General features: G+C 36.3%; 1 protein-coding gene across 1 annotated transcript in view; it reads right to left on the bottom strand.

The window, feature by feature from the left end:
• Positions 1–18,148, bottom strand: part of trpc5a (transient receptor potential cation channel, subfamily C, member 5a) — a 54,346-nt gene that overhangs the window by 5,291 nt on the left and 30,907 nt on the right. The window contains exons 5-9 of the mRNA XM_053478476.1: positions 17,888–18,027; positions 17,048–17,370; positions 14,254–14,449; positions 8,471–8,680; positions 1,915–1,956 (exon numbers count right to left, since the gene is read on the bottom strand). Of these exons, the coding sequence (XP_053334451.1) occupies positions 1,915–1,956; positions 8,471–8,680; positions 14,254–14,449; positions 17,048–17,370; positions 17,888–18,027 (911 nt within the window). The remainder of the gene's footprint in view (positions 1–1,914; positions 1,957–8,470; positions 8,681–14,253; positions 14,450–17,047; positions 17,371–17,887; positions 18,028–18,148) is intronic.

Here is an 18,148-nt window from a genome sequence, read left to right as displayed (position 1 = left end):
AATAAACAGAGATCTTCAGACATCATGCCTGCGTGTGTGTATTTTTCTATCCCGGTCGATCGGGCCCGGACCGGTAAGTGTATCATGGTGCAGCGGACACAATCAGAAATAACTCTTATTCTCTTATCTTAAAACTTGTCTCGGATACATTTCTTCTTCAATTAAACCTCACAGTATCATTCCTAACAATCATTAATTACTAACAATCACTAATTACTGTCAGTCACCAGCATGAGTGAAAGTAGGTTGGTACAGTCTGCAGTTCTAGACAGAGGGGAGAACAGTTGCCTGCCAAAATCCACATTCAAAACCTAAAATGCTTTCTACGGAAGCATTTTTAGCTAGAAAACACATCTGATAACACTATATTATCTAGTACACTCTAGCACACTAGCTTTTCATTTAAAGCTATTTGGGATTCAACCAAAACGTGGAAGTTAGCATAGCTGATGTTCTAATGTGGAGTAAGTGAAAATATCGAGAGAAACTTTTTAATTTACAGAACTGTCCACAAATAGTTATAACAAAAACTAATGACACACATGTTCTCTGCTTTCTGCGTTCAGCTGCTTGTTCTCTGCTCTTTTTGAACATGCAAATCTCTACCATTACTCACTACTGCCATCTAATGAATATATAAACAATAAACCCACTTTACCACAAAAAAATTGAGACCAGAGAGAGAAGAGGAGGAAGGCGGGGAAGGGGGCTGCTGTGTAGGACACACACACGCACGCACGCACACCTCTGCGTGAGCACAAACACACATACATACCCACCCACCCGCATGAGCACAGACATATATGAACACATAAACATGCTTTAGAGAAAAACAATTGGCTAAGTTGTGCCAAAAAATGAAGCGCACGCGTGCCACATGATACTCGATGACATTTGTTTCTCCTATAACAAGACTCGCTCGTTTATCAAGACAAATTTTTTAAAAAATGTTTGCTTGTTTTGCGGAACGCCCGCAAACGGGGTCACTTGCAATCCGAGGTTCCACTGCACTGCAAAAAAAAAAAAAAAAGTTAATGTCTGAGCATGGCCTAGAGACATCAGATAAGAGAACAAACAGGATGGCTACAGTTTATTATCAAGTTGACGGAAGAATCTGAAGTTTAACTATTAATATGTAAGTCAATAATTAATATTGCAAATAGTTGTTGACAGTTTTAATTGTCAGCATTTCAGATGCACCTTGTCATTGACACATGCTTTAGTGGTCATCAGGAGCTGTAAGGTCCATTAAGAAATTACTGTATACACTAAATTCCCCTCATAGCTAAAACGGAAGGACAGTTTCATGACAACACATTATTGTTATTATTATTATTATTATTATTATTATTATTATAATCATGTTGTTGTTTGGCTGCTCCCGGCAAGGGGTCGCCACAGCTGACTATCCGGTACATACATACAACCTGGTCACAGGTTTTTCCGCTGGATGCCCTTCCTGACACAGCCCTCCCATTTTATCCGGGCTTAAGACCAGAACTGCATCCAGTGGCTGGGGTTTGGGCACCGGCTGGAAATCGAACCTTGGCCTTTTTCCGGCTGGGAATCGAACCCTGGCCTTTCAGGTGTTTTACCTGCATCCAGGTAAAACACCTACTACTGAACCACCAATAAATAATAATAATTAAACTATGTGACAATATTCACAGTTAAAATTTGCTACACGAATAAAATTGAATTGAATATCTGCATGCTACAAACATGCTTTCAAAATGCACCCAACATCTGTCATCATTCAGTGAGGTCATCCTTGGAAAGATTCCCCCTGAAGTCTTAGCTCATTCAAGGTTTACCTGGTTGCACATTTTAAACAGTAGCCTTCAAAGAATATAATTAGCTTTCTAATGCATATTTATGCCAACCGGCATATTCTAAAGTGAACAGTTGAATTACCTGATACTGCTGGTTCTGAATGAGGCTGTCAGCGTGCCGTTCCTTAAAAATAGAAGAAAAAATATGACTAAAATCAACATTTTTTATCAGGATTGTGTTAGTTTAATTCCATTCAGTAATCAACAAGCACCACATGAAGCAACAGATAAATATCTTGCTCTTTAAATACTATTTGAGTTATATATAAGATATGCATGCTCGCTATTTCGGTCTATAATGTTTAAACATGTTTATATGTATGCCTTTTCTCCAAGTTATTTATTCAGTGCATTGAGAGCTTTGCTGAAGTGCAACATTGGCAACATTGGCTTTCTGCACAAAAACTTGTATTCAGATTTATGCCTAAGATTTGAATCATTTACCCACTAGCACGAACCACAACCACTAAGCAATCACTGTACCACAAACGTTAAGTAAAAGAGAAGAAAATCATTTTCTGTTAGTTTGAAAGCACCCTTTTACCTTCTGTGCATTCTAAATATAAATTTCAGCAGCCTTACACAACTCATTATTTGATTCCAAAAAACTGTACACTGTGTGGGAGCCTGTAGGTGGGTGAGTTTACAGGGGAGGGGCATAAAATACATTAAGAAAAAAAGGAAAAGTGAGCTGAGAATTCAGCTGCTGATGGAAGATGTCATATTAGATGCACTGGCACAGATGAAGCACGGTTGCCTAGAAACTGCCTCTGGCCTACAGTGACTCAAGGCTGGACATACTCTGTATAACTTGTTTAAGGATTTGTTCATCTAGATTATTGTTCTTCTGCATGGATCTTAGGAAAAATGCTGATTGCCTGCTTTAATGCTTTAAGTACAGAGCAATATAACAGAAGTGGATGACATTTGAACCATGAGCAAATGTACACAATTCTCTTTTTTGAAATAGGCAAAGTAGTGTATGCAGCAATATTTATTCTTTTGGAAAGCAAAGGATGCCAGTCATTCTTTTGAGTGCTGCACTACAATTACAGCTGCTATATTTAATGAATTATGCAAAGCAAAATATAGCCAGGTCCATAAATCTTGGAACAAAATGCCAAAATACATGCATGGAGTGTGCATGTTCTCCCTGTACTTGGTGGGTTTCTTCTGGGTTGTCCAGTTTTCTCCCACAGTCAAAAGACATGTATATTAGGCTAATTGGCGTTTCCAAATTGCCCATAGTCTGTGAATGCACATGTGAATGTTGACGGTCATTCAAAGGGGAATAAATACAGTGGTCAGCATTGGCCTCCACGGTCCCTAGTTGGAAAACTAAAGTTCCTAGATGGATAGATGGATGGATGGATGGATGAATGGATGGATGGATGGACAACAGTTGCAGCCACACACTCATCTATTTTGGGGGCTCATAAATGATGCATTTGTACAGTATTTACTTTAGAAAGCGGTCTCATGTAAACTCTGACAATGACGACATGCCTACCCTCTCAAGAGTGTTCTTGACTTGGTTACATGTTGTAAAAGGGTTTTTCTTCACTATTGACAGAATTCATTGTCATCCACTTTAGTTTTCTTTTTTTTTTTTTTTTAATGTTTCAACCTTTTGTACTGGCCACTCGCCTTGTTGTTCCCATCTATGGGTTTATTTAGGTTTTTATGGTGCCCACCTTCACTTGCACAGTCACGACTTTGGACTTTATTTTAAAAGTTTATGTGAACAGCTACTAAATGCAAATGTAGCATTCCCTCAGAACAAACTTCAGGCATTTTATCTGCTTTAATTGTCATAGAGTCCTCCAAAAAGGACGTGTATGTATGAAAATGTCTGTAAATCCTGACTGTTTAATGCCACACTTCTGGCAAACCCATTAAATTCAAGATGAAAGTCTTGGCTTCACCACATCTTTATATTCGTGCTAAAGCCCCTCAATAGATATAACATCTCGAACAAAAACAAAAAAATCCAATATCCAATATCCAAAATTTCTATTTGTATAGTATATGGGGCAACATCAGAAGCATGTTACCTGGGCTGAGGAGTAAAAAAAAAACAAAGACCAGAGCTAACCAGAGCTAGAACAAATGTCTCTTTTCAGGTGAAATTTAGAAATGAAGGTCACATAATGTAAAGGAGAGTGGAGAGGCACAGAATCCAAGTTCTTGGAAGAGTTTTCACATAAAGTGATGATTTAAGGTGCCATGTTATAGTTTAAGTCCAAAGTCAAAACTGCTGTCTACCATGGGATTTAAGAGAACTTCATGCTTCTGTCTGCTGACATGCTTTGTGCATATACCAACATGCTCACTGAGATGCCTTAGTAAGCATATTACATGTTAAATTTCATGACACACAATTTGAAGAACACTGAATAAGTTTGTTTAAAACGGTTGGAAATTCTTTTCTGTCTAAAAAGAACACAGACACTTGACTGGGTTCACAAAACTGCATCTAAACAAAGGACAGGAAAAATGTTTTATGGACAGATGAGACAAAAGTGGGATTGTTTGGCCAGCATTTTTGCAGACACATAAACAATAATTTGGTCTTGTTTTGCAGCCACAGAAACTGGGCACCTTGTAATCATGTAATATGACAATGATCCAAAGCACACCAGTGAAGCTACATCAAAATGAAAATTTAAAGAATCAAAGTGCTGGAATTGCCTAGTCAAGGGGACAGCAACCTTAAACAATCAAAGAGCCATTTGGACCAGTTTCCCACAGAAAGTAAAACACCGGAAGCCAAAAAACACTATTGACATCTAAAATGAAGATAACCCTGCATATATATTTTTTTTACTTTTATGCAATGTATAAAAAAACTATAGTGTGTTATATATATATATATATATATATATATATATATATATATATATATATATATATATTTTTTTTTTTTTTTTCTTTTTTAACTCCAAAAAACAAAAATGCTCTGTTGAAGGTTACATTAAATTTAAATACTATATATATATATATATATATATATATATATATATATATATATACAGTGGTGTGAAAAACTATTTGCCCCCTTCCTGATTTCTTATTCTTTTGCATGTTTGTCACACAAAATGTTTCTGATCATCAAACACATTTAACTATTAGTCAAAGATAATATAATTGAACAAAAAATGCAGTTTTTAAATGGTGGTTTTTATTATTTAGGGAGAAAAAAAATCCAAACCTACATGGCCCTGTGTGAAAAAGTAATTGCCCCCTGAACCTAATAACTGGTTGGGCCACCCTTAGCAGCAATAAATGCAATCAAGCGTTTGCGATAACTTGCAACGAGTCTTTTACAGCGCTCTGGAGGAATTTTGGCCCACTCATCTTTGCAGAATTGTTGTAATTCAGCTTTATTTGAGGGTTTTTTAGCATGAATCGCCTTTTTAAGGTCATGCCACAACATCTCAATAGGATTCAGGTCAGGACTTTGACTAGGCCACTCCAAAGTCTTCATTTTGTTTTTCTTTAGCCATTCAGAGGTGGATTTGCTGGTGTGTTATGGGTCATTGTCCTGCTGCAGCACCCAAGATCGCTTCAGCTTGAGTTGACGAACAGATGGCCGGACTTTCTCCTTCAGGATTTTTTGGTAGACAGTAGAATTCATGGTTCCATCTATCACAGCAAGCCTTCCAGGTCCTGAAGCAGCAAAACAACCCCAGACCATCACACTACCACCACCATATTTTACTGTTGGTATGATGTTCTTTTTCTGAAATGCTGTGTTACTTTTACGCCAGATGTAACGGGACACGCACCTTCCAAAGTTCAACTTTTGTCTCGTCGGTCCACAAGGTATTTTCCCAAAAGTCTTGGCAATCATTGATATGTTTTTTAGCAAAATTGAGACGAGCCTTAATGTTCTTTTTGCTTAAGTGGTTTGCGCCTTGGAAATCTGCCATGCAGGCCGTTTTTGCCCAGTCTCTTTCTTATGGTGGAGTCATGAACACTGACCTTAATTGAGGCAAGTGAGGCCTGCAGTTCTTTAGATGTTGTCCTAGGGTCTTTTGTGGCCTCTCGGATGAGTTGTCTCTGCGCTCTTGGGGTAATTTTGGTCGGCCGGCCACTCCTGGGAAGGTTCCCCACTGTTCCATGTTTTTGCCATTTGTGGATAATGGCTCTTACTGTGGTTTGCTGGAGTCCCAAAGCTTTAGAAATGGCTTTATAACCTGTACCAGACTGATAGATCTCAATTACTTTTGTTCTCATTTGTTTCTGAATTTCTTTGGATCTTGGCATGATGTCTAGCTTTTGAGGTGCTTTTGGTCTACTTCTCTGTGTCAGGTAGCTCCTATTTAAGTGATTTCTTGATTGAAACAGGTGTGGCAGTAATCAGACCTGGGGGTGACTACAGAAATTGAACTCAGGTATGATAAACCACATTTAGGTTATTTTTTAACAAGGGGGGCAATCACTTTTTCACACAGGGCCATGTAGGTTTGGATTTTTTTTCTCCCTAAATAATAAAAACCATCATTTAAAAACTGCATTTTTTTGTTCAATTATATTATCTTTGACTAATAGTTAAATGTGTTTGATGATCAGAAACATTTTGTGTGACAAACATGCAAAAGAATAAGAAATCAGGAAGGGGGCAAATAGTTTTTCACATCACTGTATATATATATATATATATATATATATATATATATATATATACAGTATATTATTCAGTTATCATTCAGTTAGTGACAGCATCAAAATGTATGGGTGTATAGTGATTTTGGCTGTGGCATGATTGAGGGTGCCAAACAGACTGTATTTCCATATCTACTGCTTTTCTGGGATTTTCACACAAAGCAGTGTGTAGAGATTACGTACAGAATGGTACAATAAAGAAATACTTTCATGGATATGGCCATAAATTCTTTATTGAGGTGAGAGGTGAACAGAAAATGGCCAGACTGGCTATAGATGATAGAAAGGCTACAGTAGCTTACCACAATAACCATTGTGTACAATTGTGGTAAGCAGAAGACATCAGATTCTACTTCTGTCAGCCAAGAACAGTCAGCCTAAGCTACAATGGTCACACGCTCAGCCAAAAAGGTTCATAAGTGTAAAAATATAGACTGAACCCACGGCCCAATCAGCAGTCCATTTTGGTGTAATGGTGGTGTGGAGAATGCTCACTTGGTACACTTTGGGCGCGTTAATATCAATCAACCATTGCTTGAAAGCCAAGGCCTATTTGAGCATTGTTGCTGAGTATGTAAATTTTTTTATTTACTGAGTATGTGTTATTTTTTTAAGGCCTATTTGAGCATCGTTGCTGAGTATGTAAATTTACCCTTTTTTAATGGCTACTTCTAGCAAAAATACAATGTGTTTAGTGTTCTTTAGAGGTCTTCTCAGTCACTGGATCTTAATCCACCTTTGCAATGTGTTAAAATGGGAGACCCACAGGAGGTACTGTAAGTGCACCCGAAAAAACATGTGAACATGGACCAAAATCCTAAAGTAATGCTTGGAATTTATGGCAAGAAAAATCGAGGCTGTTGTTTAGAGCAAAATGAAATTTTGAAATTCTGAAACCCAGAATTTGTATAGTTTTCCTAATAAAGCATTCAGTGAGTCTAAAGGATTTGCCTGAGGTTTGTATCAATTAATAATAATAGGCTTTATAATTTATTTATGGCTTTATGTTTAATGTAAGCAATGACAATTTTAATCTTGCAGGGTTTCACTGTTGCTTTCTTGTATCTTTTTTTCTAATGCACTTTTAATAGGAGTTCAATGTAGGTGCTGTATATAAATAAAATTCAAATGGAAAATAAAGCTATAATTGATAGAATTGTTCATTGATTATCAAATAGCAACCAAATGCAAAAACCAGAGAATGCAATGTAAAATCAAGAACACTAAATCCAAAGGCTTGGTAATGTCAAATGTAAGTAAAATGATCAATTTACATACTGTAATTCTAAACATGAGTCCACAGTCTGTCTATAAAGCCTGTCAGTGATTACAAACAACATGTGATTGACTGGACACTCAGGTGAGTCTAAACCTAATTGTGTAGTGCAGTGCTGCAGTGAAACAGATTATATTCCACAATGCCCATGTTTGTAGGCAACAAATGGTTTGGTATTGGTATATGCTGTGGGTATTGAATTTTGAGGTGGATTCTGGCTATGCTATGACAACTAAAAGTAATACCTACTTTTTTGTACTCTGCTTAGATGTAATGGTTTGTAACTGTTTTGTTGTACAGATCCTTTTGTTGTTTGTTATTTTAGTGTCAGTCTAGTTTGCACCTAGCTGCCATGTTATGTAATGCAAACCTAGGAGGAATACTCTGTTCTTTATTACTTAACAAGGTGTTTTTTCTATGTACTGTACATGGCTAAGTATAAGCTGTATCGTGTGTTACATAATAAAAGGTACGATTCCTATAATTCGTAATAAAAGGTATCAGTTCTTTGGCTTTTTTCTTCTTCACCTTTCCAACTCCATCATCTTTACCCAGTCCATCTAACCCTGCATTACCCCTTTAGGTCAGAGCCCAATTTCAGTAGTGACATAACAACAAATTAGTGCTGTCTTTGTTTTGACCTAGTACACACCATGATCATCCATTAATGATTAAATAACCTATGAAAGCATACCGTGAACTCTTTGAGGTTGTCGTGTTTGTGCTGCTCCTCAGGAGTAGGCTGTTCTTCACCACAAAAATGGCTGTGCAGCCATACACACAGGTACCACATCGACTTGGGACTGGGAATAATATTGAATGGCGGCGGAAGTGTCCCTCCCTCATCAAAGTAGCTCATCCACAGCTTGGTGCGGGCAAACTTCCACTCAATATCAGCGTGATCCTGAATGAAGAAAGGGAACTAGTGTTAAGAGTAGTATGTGTGTGTATTGAAGTATAATACTGCATACATTAATAAAGGAAAAATTACTTAATTGCTTAATAATTTTACTAGCAGTGTCACCCAGATAAAATCTGTTTAGCTTTAAGTCTTGTTTTCCTTGCCAAGCTTATTCATGATAAATTTGCACATTTTTGAAAATCTGCTTTGTGATTTTTAAATTACTCTATTTTTTATGATTTATTTCTTTGTGCAATTTTAAAATGCACTATTTTAAATAAAACTAAATTTGAACTAGATTGAATTAGAATAGAGCTATCTTTTCTAGAAGCAAAGCAAAATGTTTGTTACAAAACCCAATGCCTGCACTAAGGCATGCCTTTTAGACTTAAGCATTCATTGAGCTTTAAAACAGCAAGCTTCCTCCAAAAAAACTAAAAAACCTGCAACGGAACCACTGTTGTACTTTTACTGTAGAACGCCTGGCCATTATTAAAGGTTTTGTAACATATTGTATATAAGCTGTGCCCTCACAAGAAGTCATGTCATAGTGACACTCCTCTATAGAAAGTAGCTAAATTCTGTCCAAAAATTGACTGGATTTATCACTAATTGCTTTGAGGAATAAAAGTCCATAAATGGGTATTAAAAGTTGTTACATCTTGCGACAAAGTCAACATTGGTGTTGTCTGTGTGTCTATGTCTACGCTGGGCACATCAGCCACTTTCCTCCACCTCCAAACTCTAGTGCACAGTCGTGTAATGTGTGATTTTTTAGGCTAATTTTTTAAACAAATGCTCTGGCTTTTTCATGCAAGTGACTTTTACCAGGAAGGAGAAAGAAAAATGCACACTCCAATTAAAATTCATACAGTATATAGCCATTTTTAGATCTTTTTGTCAGATGTTATTATGGTATAGTATAGTTATAAGCATTTCATACTGTAAGTGTCAAAGGCATTCATTGACGATTAAACTACATTTATGCAAAGTGTCTCTAGTTGCACTGTTGACCATGCTTTTTCAAGACTTCAGCAATTCGCCCTAGCATGCTGTAAATCAACTTCTGAGCTACAGTACATCCTGACTGATGGCAGCCCATTCTTGCATAATCAATGCTTGTAGTTTGCCAGAATTTGGGGGATTTTGTTTGTTTTGAGGATTGATCACATGTTCTCAACGGGATTAAGGTCTGGGGAGTTTCCTGGCCATGGACCCAAAATGTTTTGTTTACCGAGCCACTTAGTTATCAATTTTGCCTTAATAGTCTAAGTTGGCATAGTAAAAAAAAGTTGATTGATTCACAACATGACCAACTCATGCATTGAGTAAAATGGAAGGAAACCTTAAGAGCCTTTCAGTGGCACAGGAAATATAGAAGCTAGATAGCAGTAACTAATAAAAAAATAAGGTAGCAAAACATTCTTTGCCTTTTTGGTCCAGATAAAAAGTGTGAGAAATGTAAAAAAAAAAAAAACTGTAAGAAGTGTCCCGAGATAACCTTGCATGTACACAATTATGTGTGTGCTCCATTATGTGTGTGTGTGTAGGGTAAAGAAATATCACTACAGCTCTGATTATAGTCCAAAGAATATTTAAACAAACATCTCAAATAACCCAAGTGAAAAATAGTAATGCAGCAGATTTATCGAATGACCAAAATAAGCTCACCGGTGCTGGTTACTTGAAAACAAAAACTGTTTTTCTTTTCTTCCTGAATGAAGAGGGCACTGACCCCATCATACAGGTTATCCTTGGCTTTAATAATTCCAACAACATGACCTTTTATTTCAGAAACTGCAATAAACTTAGTGTTTGGGGAATTTTATCCACAACAGTCTCTTAAGTTTAACAAATTTAATAAAAGGAACAAAGTCTGCACTCCTTCATCTGTCCACTACTAGCAAGCAAGCAAAGAAATGTTTAACATCAAACATAGCTCACTAACTAAAAACCCTTCCCTTGCAATTCGTATATCACCATAACTTAGCTGAACTGCTAAATATAATTTTTTTATGCTAAAAACCTGGCATACCTTTAAGATACATTAATGACAAATGAAGGAAAATTAATACTGGTCATCACCTCCTTTTTTCCCTCAAGGTGGGCACAGCATTATGCATCACTCTACGATGCCAGTCAACACAATAGTTTACCATGCAGTATGGAGTGTGTGAAAGAAACAGAAACAAAAGTGCGACAATGCATAGCTTACTCCGGCCAACAGTGACAGCAAAACAACCCGATGCTGTCACCACCATATTCAACTTTTGGTACAGTGATTTTTGGGTTAAATGACTAACTTCTTTAAACATACAGTTAAGTCAACATATATTTGGTCAATTACCAAAATTTTTTATAATCATGTGGTAGTTTGTCCAATTAATTGTGAGCCTGTGAAAATGGATGGACTTTCATCCAAAAAACTTTCTGTAATTCCTGAACGGTCAGTGCCAGGTGTGGAATTATGCATGGGTGATATAAGAATCTACCCAGGATAGCATTTTGCCCAGCATCTTAAAAAGTGCCATGCACTTTGCAATCAAGTAAACCACAGTTAATTCGTTATACAGTAAATATACATAGTACATTGCTGTATTTACTTTTTTCCTAAGGTGAATTGGTGAAGTCCTGACTGTTACTTAACAGTGTTGGGGATGGGTCATGTACAGTACTAGGACTTGCCAAATAAACACATGGCTAAAAAAAGGTCAAAGCCATGTGATGCACAAAAAAGAGGAAAAAAGAAATAGTTAAAAGAAAATAGTATTCGGATATCATCTGATATAAATGGTTATCATTCATGTTATAAAATAGGTCAGTATAACACTTACTGTATGTTTGTAAACTTATGTTGCTATATTGGAAGATTACATAACATTGGAACTAATTTCACAAATTTTACATGCTACTGTGTGTAGCCTACAACAAAATGATAACAAACCAATTAGCATGTTATCTTGAAGGTGTCTATTTTGGAGCAGGGGTTATTTCATGGATGGCAGCCTTTCAGTCCATAGAGATGTAAATCTCACTTGACTTTAGGCTTTGGTGCCTTGGTGGTTCCTGGTTTGCTCCTGACTATCGAGGTTGACAGTTTGGGTCTTCTTCCCAACCTTGGCAAAGCGACTACACTTCCCAAAAACTTGTGCCTATGTACAGTCGTGGCCAAAAGTTGTGAGAATTACATAAATATTGGAAATTGGAAAAGTTGCTGCTTAAGTTTTTATAATAGCAATTTGCATATACTCCAGAATGTTATGAAGAGTGATCAGATGAACTGCATAGTCCTTCTTTGCCATAAAAATTAACTTAATCCCCCCCCCCAAAAATGTTCCACTACATTTCATTGCTGTCATTAAAGAACCTGCTGAGATCATTTCAGTAATCGTCTTGTTAACTCAGGTGAGAATGTTGACGAGCACAAGGCTGGAGATCGTTATGTCAGGCTGATTGGGTTAGAATGGCAGACTTGACATGTTAAAAGGAGGGTGATGCTTGAAATCATTGTTCTTCCATTGTTAACCATGGTGACCTGCAAAGAAATGCATGCAGTCATCATTGCGTTGCATAAAAATGGCTTCATAGGAAAGGATATTGTGGCTACTAAGATTGCACCTAAATCCACAATTTATTGGATCATCAGGAACTTCAAGGAAAGAGGTTCAATTCTTGTTAAGAAGGCTTCAGGGCATCCAAGAAAGTCCAGCAAGCGCCAGGATCGTCTCCTAAAGAGGGTTCAGCTGTGGGATCGGAGTGCCACCAGTGCAGAGCTTGCACAGGAATAGCAGCAGGCAGATGTGTGCGCATCTGCACGCACAGTGAGGCGAAGACTTTTGGAAGATGGCCTTTTACAACATCAGGGACAGATTGATCTTCTGCAGAAAGTATGGTAAATGGACTGCTGAGGACTGGGGCAAAGTCATATTCTCCGATGAAGCCTTTTGCCGATTGTTTGGGGCATCTGGAAAAAGGCTTGTATGGAGAAGAAAAGGTGAGCGCTACCATCAGTCCTGTGTCATGCCAACAGTAAAGCATCCCGAGACCATTCATGTGTGGGGTTGCTTCTCATCCAAGGGAGTGGGCTCACTCGCAATTTTGCCCAAAACCGAATAAAGAATGGTACCAAAACACCCTCCAACAGCAACTTTTTCCAACAATACACCAACAGTTTGAGGAAGAACAATGCATTTTCCAGCACGATGGAGCACCGTGCCATAAGGCAAAAGTTATAACTAAGTGGCTCGGGGACCAAAAGGTTGAAATTTTGGGTCCATGGCCTGGAAACTCCCTAGATCTTAATCCCATTGAGAACTTGTGGTCAATCCTCAAAAGGCAGGTGGACAAACAAAAACCCACTAATTCTGACAAACTCCAAGAAGTGATTATGAAAGAATGGTTGCTATCAGTCAGGATTTGACCCAGAAGTTGATTGAGAGAGCAGAAAAAGAAGGGCCAACACTGCAAATACTGACTCTTTGCATAAATGTCATGTAATTGTCGATAAAAGCCTTTAAAACATATGAAATGCTTGTAATTATATTTCAGTACATCACAGAACAACTGAAACAAAGATCTAAAAGCAGTTTAGCAGCAAACTTTGTGAAAACTAATATTTGTGTCATTCTCAAAACTTTTGGCCACAACTATACAATTACAGTACTTTAATTAATCTTGAACCTGCAGTTAGAAAATGTAGTTAATAAATTAAACCTTCTTATATTAATAAAAGAAATGCATTGATACAGTAGTTGTACAATCCTTCTGCCTCAGTAAAGACTAGTTCAAAGAAACCATTGAATGTGCAATATTTTCAAGACATACATGTTCATGATGAATGTACTGTATGTACTGACCACAACTATAAGCACTATTACTTCGTAGAGGCACTGTAGATTTAGGCCATGATCAAGCCAGAGGCAACTATGGAAAGAAAACCTCCCAGGCAAGGAAGAACTAATCCATAAACAGCACATACACTTCCTGTGTACTTTAACAATCCTGTTTACTGAAGCCTTTTCCATAGATCTAAATGCAGATGTAAATTGGTTCAGGGGTAGCTCAGAGATTGAGGTGTTCGACTGCAGTTTAGAAGGTCCCAGGTAATGAGATAATGTAAATTGCTTTGGATAAGGATGCCAAATGCTATAAATGTAAATAGAGACACTCTAACATCCATGCCCCAATAAAAAAAAAAACTCTTTTAGATTTAATGAAGTTTCCTCTTGCGAACTTCAACTTAAAAGCATGCTCAGTGAGGGCTACGTAGCTATGTTATAAGTCAAAGGGCTTGGTAGGATGTCTACTGCTTTAATATATCATGTAATAAGTCTGTGTGGAAGTGCTTGTAATGTTTTAATTTGACCTTTCTTACCAGTATGCACATTAGAAAAAAATGTGATAATACTAGCTTATGGATCTGGATTAGTATCAGGCTTTTTCCATTGCACATGCGATTTCCCTTACATTTGGGCTGTGTAAAAATTACTATTGTTATTATTTAATTAATAACTTGTATGGGACAAAACAATTGCGTTAGTTCCTTGTTAACTGCCACATTCTCAAACAGTACTTACGGCAATGAGTTGATAGGAATTGTTCATCATAGCTATGAGCATGTTAAGCAGCACCACCAGAGAGATGACGTTGTAAGTGCCGAACATTGTGGCACCAACAAATTCAGTGAACTCATGCCGAGCTTTGACGTTGGTTACATACAGGCTGAGCAGACCAAACACAGACCAGAAGAGTGACTGAAGTGTCTCAAAAAACCTAAAGCGAGAGGATAGAATTAGGAGACCACCTAAGTGATAGATAGACAGACAGATACACACACACACACACACACACACACACACACACACACACACACACATTCTTTGAATTTTAAGCATTCTGTTTTTACAATACCAAAGAAGTAGGTGGTACGGGTGTTACGATACCAAAGGAGTGGGTTTTAAAAAGAGAGAGAGGTTAAAGATGGTACAATATCAGTAGCTATACCATAGACATGTCTGGTAACATTAATGACATTTCTTCCAACACAAAACATTCAGTATTTATTGAAATGTCAAAAAATTCTTAGTTTATTGCTGACATAAATGACATATATATATATATATATATATATATATATATATATATATATATATAAGAAAACCTCAAGAATTTGGAACTCAAGCTTTTTGTTTCTTTTGGGTTTTCTGATCATAACACAGTGTCAAAATTATACATATATATTATAACATTAATTCTACAGTGCTAAAACTCCTGAAATGTCTTTTATTTTCCCAAGCCTGAGGCCTCTACAGATAATAGTGTATCTGTGCATAACATATAAAGGGTTTGTTTGACAGCATTCATTGGATTGACCAGCACACTACAATGGAAATGTCCACGGAGCTCAGTGCAGGTCTGAGAAAGAGAATGGTATGTTTAGACAAATCAGGAATGTATCTTGGAGTAATTTTTAAACAACTGAAGGTTCATTAATAGCAAGGCACAAATTATTAAGAGGTATAGCCTTCTTGGTTTGATGCAATCGATATTTAGTCCTTTATTTTTATAATTATTTACATTTTGCATTGTCCCTAATGTATTATTATTATTATTATTATTATTATTATTATTATAAGTAGTAGTAGTAGTAGTAGTAGTATTGTTTTTGTTGTTGTTGTTTTGTTGTTGTTGTTGCTGCTGCTGCTGTTGTTTTTAATTTTAATGCTAAATTAATTTTAAAGTCTTTACACTATAATATTTGGATGTGGCAGTTTTTTTTTTTTCTTTTCATTTTTTTAATTTCAAGTTTGTTTTTTACTCTAACAAAAATGTTTTTGGAACTCTGTTTGGAAAAGTTTTTGGACCACTTGAATAAAAAAGGAACACCACATAGTGCCAAATATTATAGAATTACATTGGTTTGTCTTATAACACAAATACTTTATTTTAAGTTCACCAGATATGTTAGAAAACAGGGAGAAATCTCACTTAGGCTGGATGTTGTTGCTTAATGAGATAAAATATAAAAATATTCTAAAATATATTTAACCACCTACATTTTTCTTGAAGATTAGCAGTTGTACCTTAGTCTAATAAACACCTAACTAACTACCCTAAATAACTGAGAAATCAAGTAAGAAAGAAAATAACTGCTTCCTCTGAATAAGAAGCCCTTAAATTTAGATTTAAAAAAAAAAAAAAAAAAAAACTAACAAAAAAACAGCGGTGATCCTTAAGGGGTTGCTCAAGTGCCTTTTACTTTGACATCCTGCAAATCACTATACATCTATTATACAAAATTGCTTTTCGATAAGCCAAGTAATAAACCAGAGTGATATTACTTTTTTTTACATTAAATTTAAAAAAGTGTGAAAAAACTATTAGTCTTTTTGCAAGTTTTTTATATGGGAGAACATGAAGAATGAATAAGGAAGTAAAAGAGACTGGCATGAAATTAAATGCATGCTTCAATAATCTCTGCTTTCGGTTTACTAATGCTTGATTCTTGATTCCTAAACTTATTTGGTTAAAAAGCGCATGTCTTATAAACAGGAGATCCTTGGTTTAATTCCCAGTAGTACTTACTGCAAAAATGATCTGTTGCATGTTTAGCTCATTGGTTAAGTTTGTGGACTACTGATTGGACTGTCATAGGTTCAGACCCCAGCACCACCTGCTGGGCTCCTGAGCAAGGTCCTCAGACCTAAACTGCTCAAATGTATAATGAGATGAATGTTTCTCTAGTTGAGAGCATCTTCCAATGTAATTATGTGTTTTTATATATATATATATATATATATATATATATATATATATATATATATATTGTGACTGTGTATTGAGTTGGAAAAACCCAAAATAAATTAAAACGTGTGCTTGAAATTTTCTATCATGTTTTATGTTTTCTCCTATTAAATATGTATGTACAATCATTTAGTGCCTAGATAAAAAATTAACTGCAGGTCTTATATTGCCATACTACTCATGTTTACGATGAATATATGTAAATTTCTGACCGCAACTGTTCAGTGGTGTTCAGTTTAATAAGGATACAGCGTTTTTTCCGAGATCTTGAAAACCCTTACTTGGCTATCCTTATTAAAAAGCAAAGATAACGTTTAATTATTGTGTCATACAATTGCAAATATAACGTTTTTTGTTTTTTTTCTAATCACACAAAAAATTTAATTTTAGCATGAGCACGTGTTTTGTTTTAGTCTAGAATTTTAATTTACAATTTCACTGTTTTTCTTTAATATTCACATAGTATTTTAAATACAGATTAATGTCTTGTGCAGATTAATGTGAGAGAATGTGATTCTTTTAATGAAGTGTAGGTTTAATGATGTCCAAGGTGCTTTCCTCACTCACGTGGAGAAAGCATTGTTTTGCTTCTCACAGCGGATGCCTTTGCAGTGGTTTGGCTCTTCAGCTGCTTCAGTTTCATAGTAGAAATAGAGCTGGTTAAGACCATTTGCAAAAGCCAAAAGCACCAGGCAATAAATGAAGAGGAACTTGAGGATATCAAGCAACATTCTGCCCAGTGAGATCTGCAATGGGCCCAGGTGCGAATTGGCTGTGAAAAGTGAGATGAGCCGAAGCGAACTGAAGATGTTGGCAATGGCAAACAACGCCTCTGCAATTAGTGTTGGGTGCCACATCTCCCACTCTTCACGAGGACGGGAGCTGTTGTACTGTCATAGAACCCCAAAAAAGAAAATAATCATCAATTAAAAAGTAATAGGGCATGTCAGATTTTGCATTTATTATAAAATATTTCAATGCATTAAATAAACTACTACAGGTATGCTGTGCACACTAAATGGTAAAAAAGTTGTGAACAACTGACTCTCACATTCATACAGTACTGTATATGGTTCTTAAAAATTCCATTACAGATTTAGTCCCTGTCTAATAACCTCCACTCTTTAAAAAAGTACAAGTAGAACATGGCTACAGGGATTTGGCTATTCAACCACAAAAGCATTAATGAGATCAAGATTTGGGCCTCTTAATTTTAGTAAAGAAAAATTGTAAAGCACACACAGAGATCCTATTCAATTGTGTGCCTCAATCTTTTTACCAACAGTATGGGTGTAAAGGTCAGGTCATCACAAACCTTTGTCCACCTTAGTATCTCTGAGCAGTTAAACATTTTTACACTTTTCTCATTTTAGCTCAAATTTCATATTTAAGATCTGATGAGATTACCTTAAAGTAGGCCACCATCTTGAGAGATATGGTGGCTAGGTAGAGAGAGTTCATAGCAAAGTCCATCAGGTTCCACCAATCATGAACATATTCATTAAAGCCTCCATCCCACATTTCTTTGATCTCAGCCCAAATAAAGCCTGCAGCAATAAGGACAAGTGTCTGTGACGTGTAATTCAGAAACATTCGTTTTTTAAATTTATATTACAGTTATAAAATGTCTAACTCTATTAAAGTATTTGTTAAGATTTCTGTAAAGAT

This window comes from Clarias gariepinus, chromosome 19 (genome assembly GCF_024256425.1).
Source record: "Clarias gariepinus isolate MV-2021 ecotype Netherlands chromosome 19, CGAR_prim_01v2, whole genome shotgun sequence".
Lineage (NCBI taxonomy): Eukaryota > Metazoa > Chordata > Actinopteri > Siluriformes > Clariidae > Clarias > Clarias gariepinus.
This window is presented reverse-complemented; position numbering and strand designations above follow the sequence as displayed.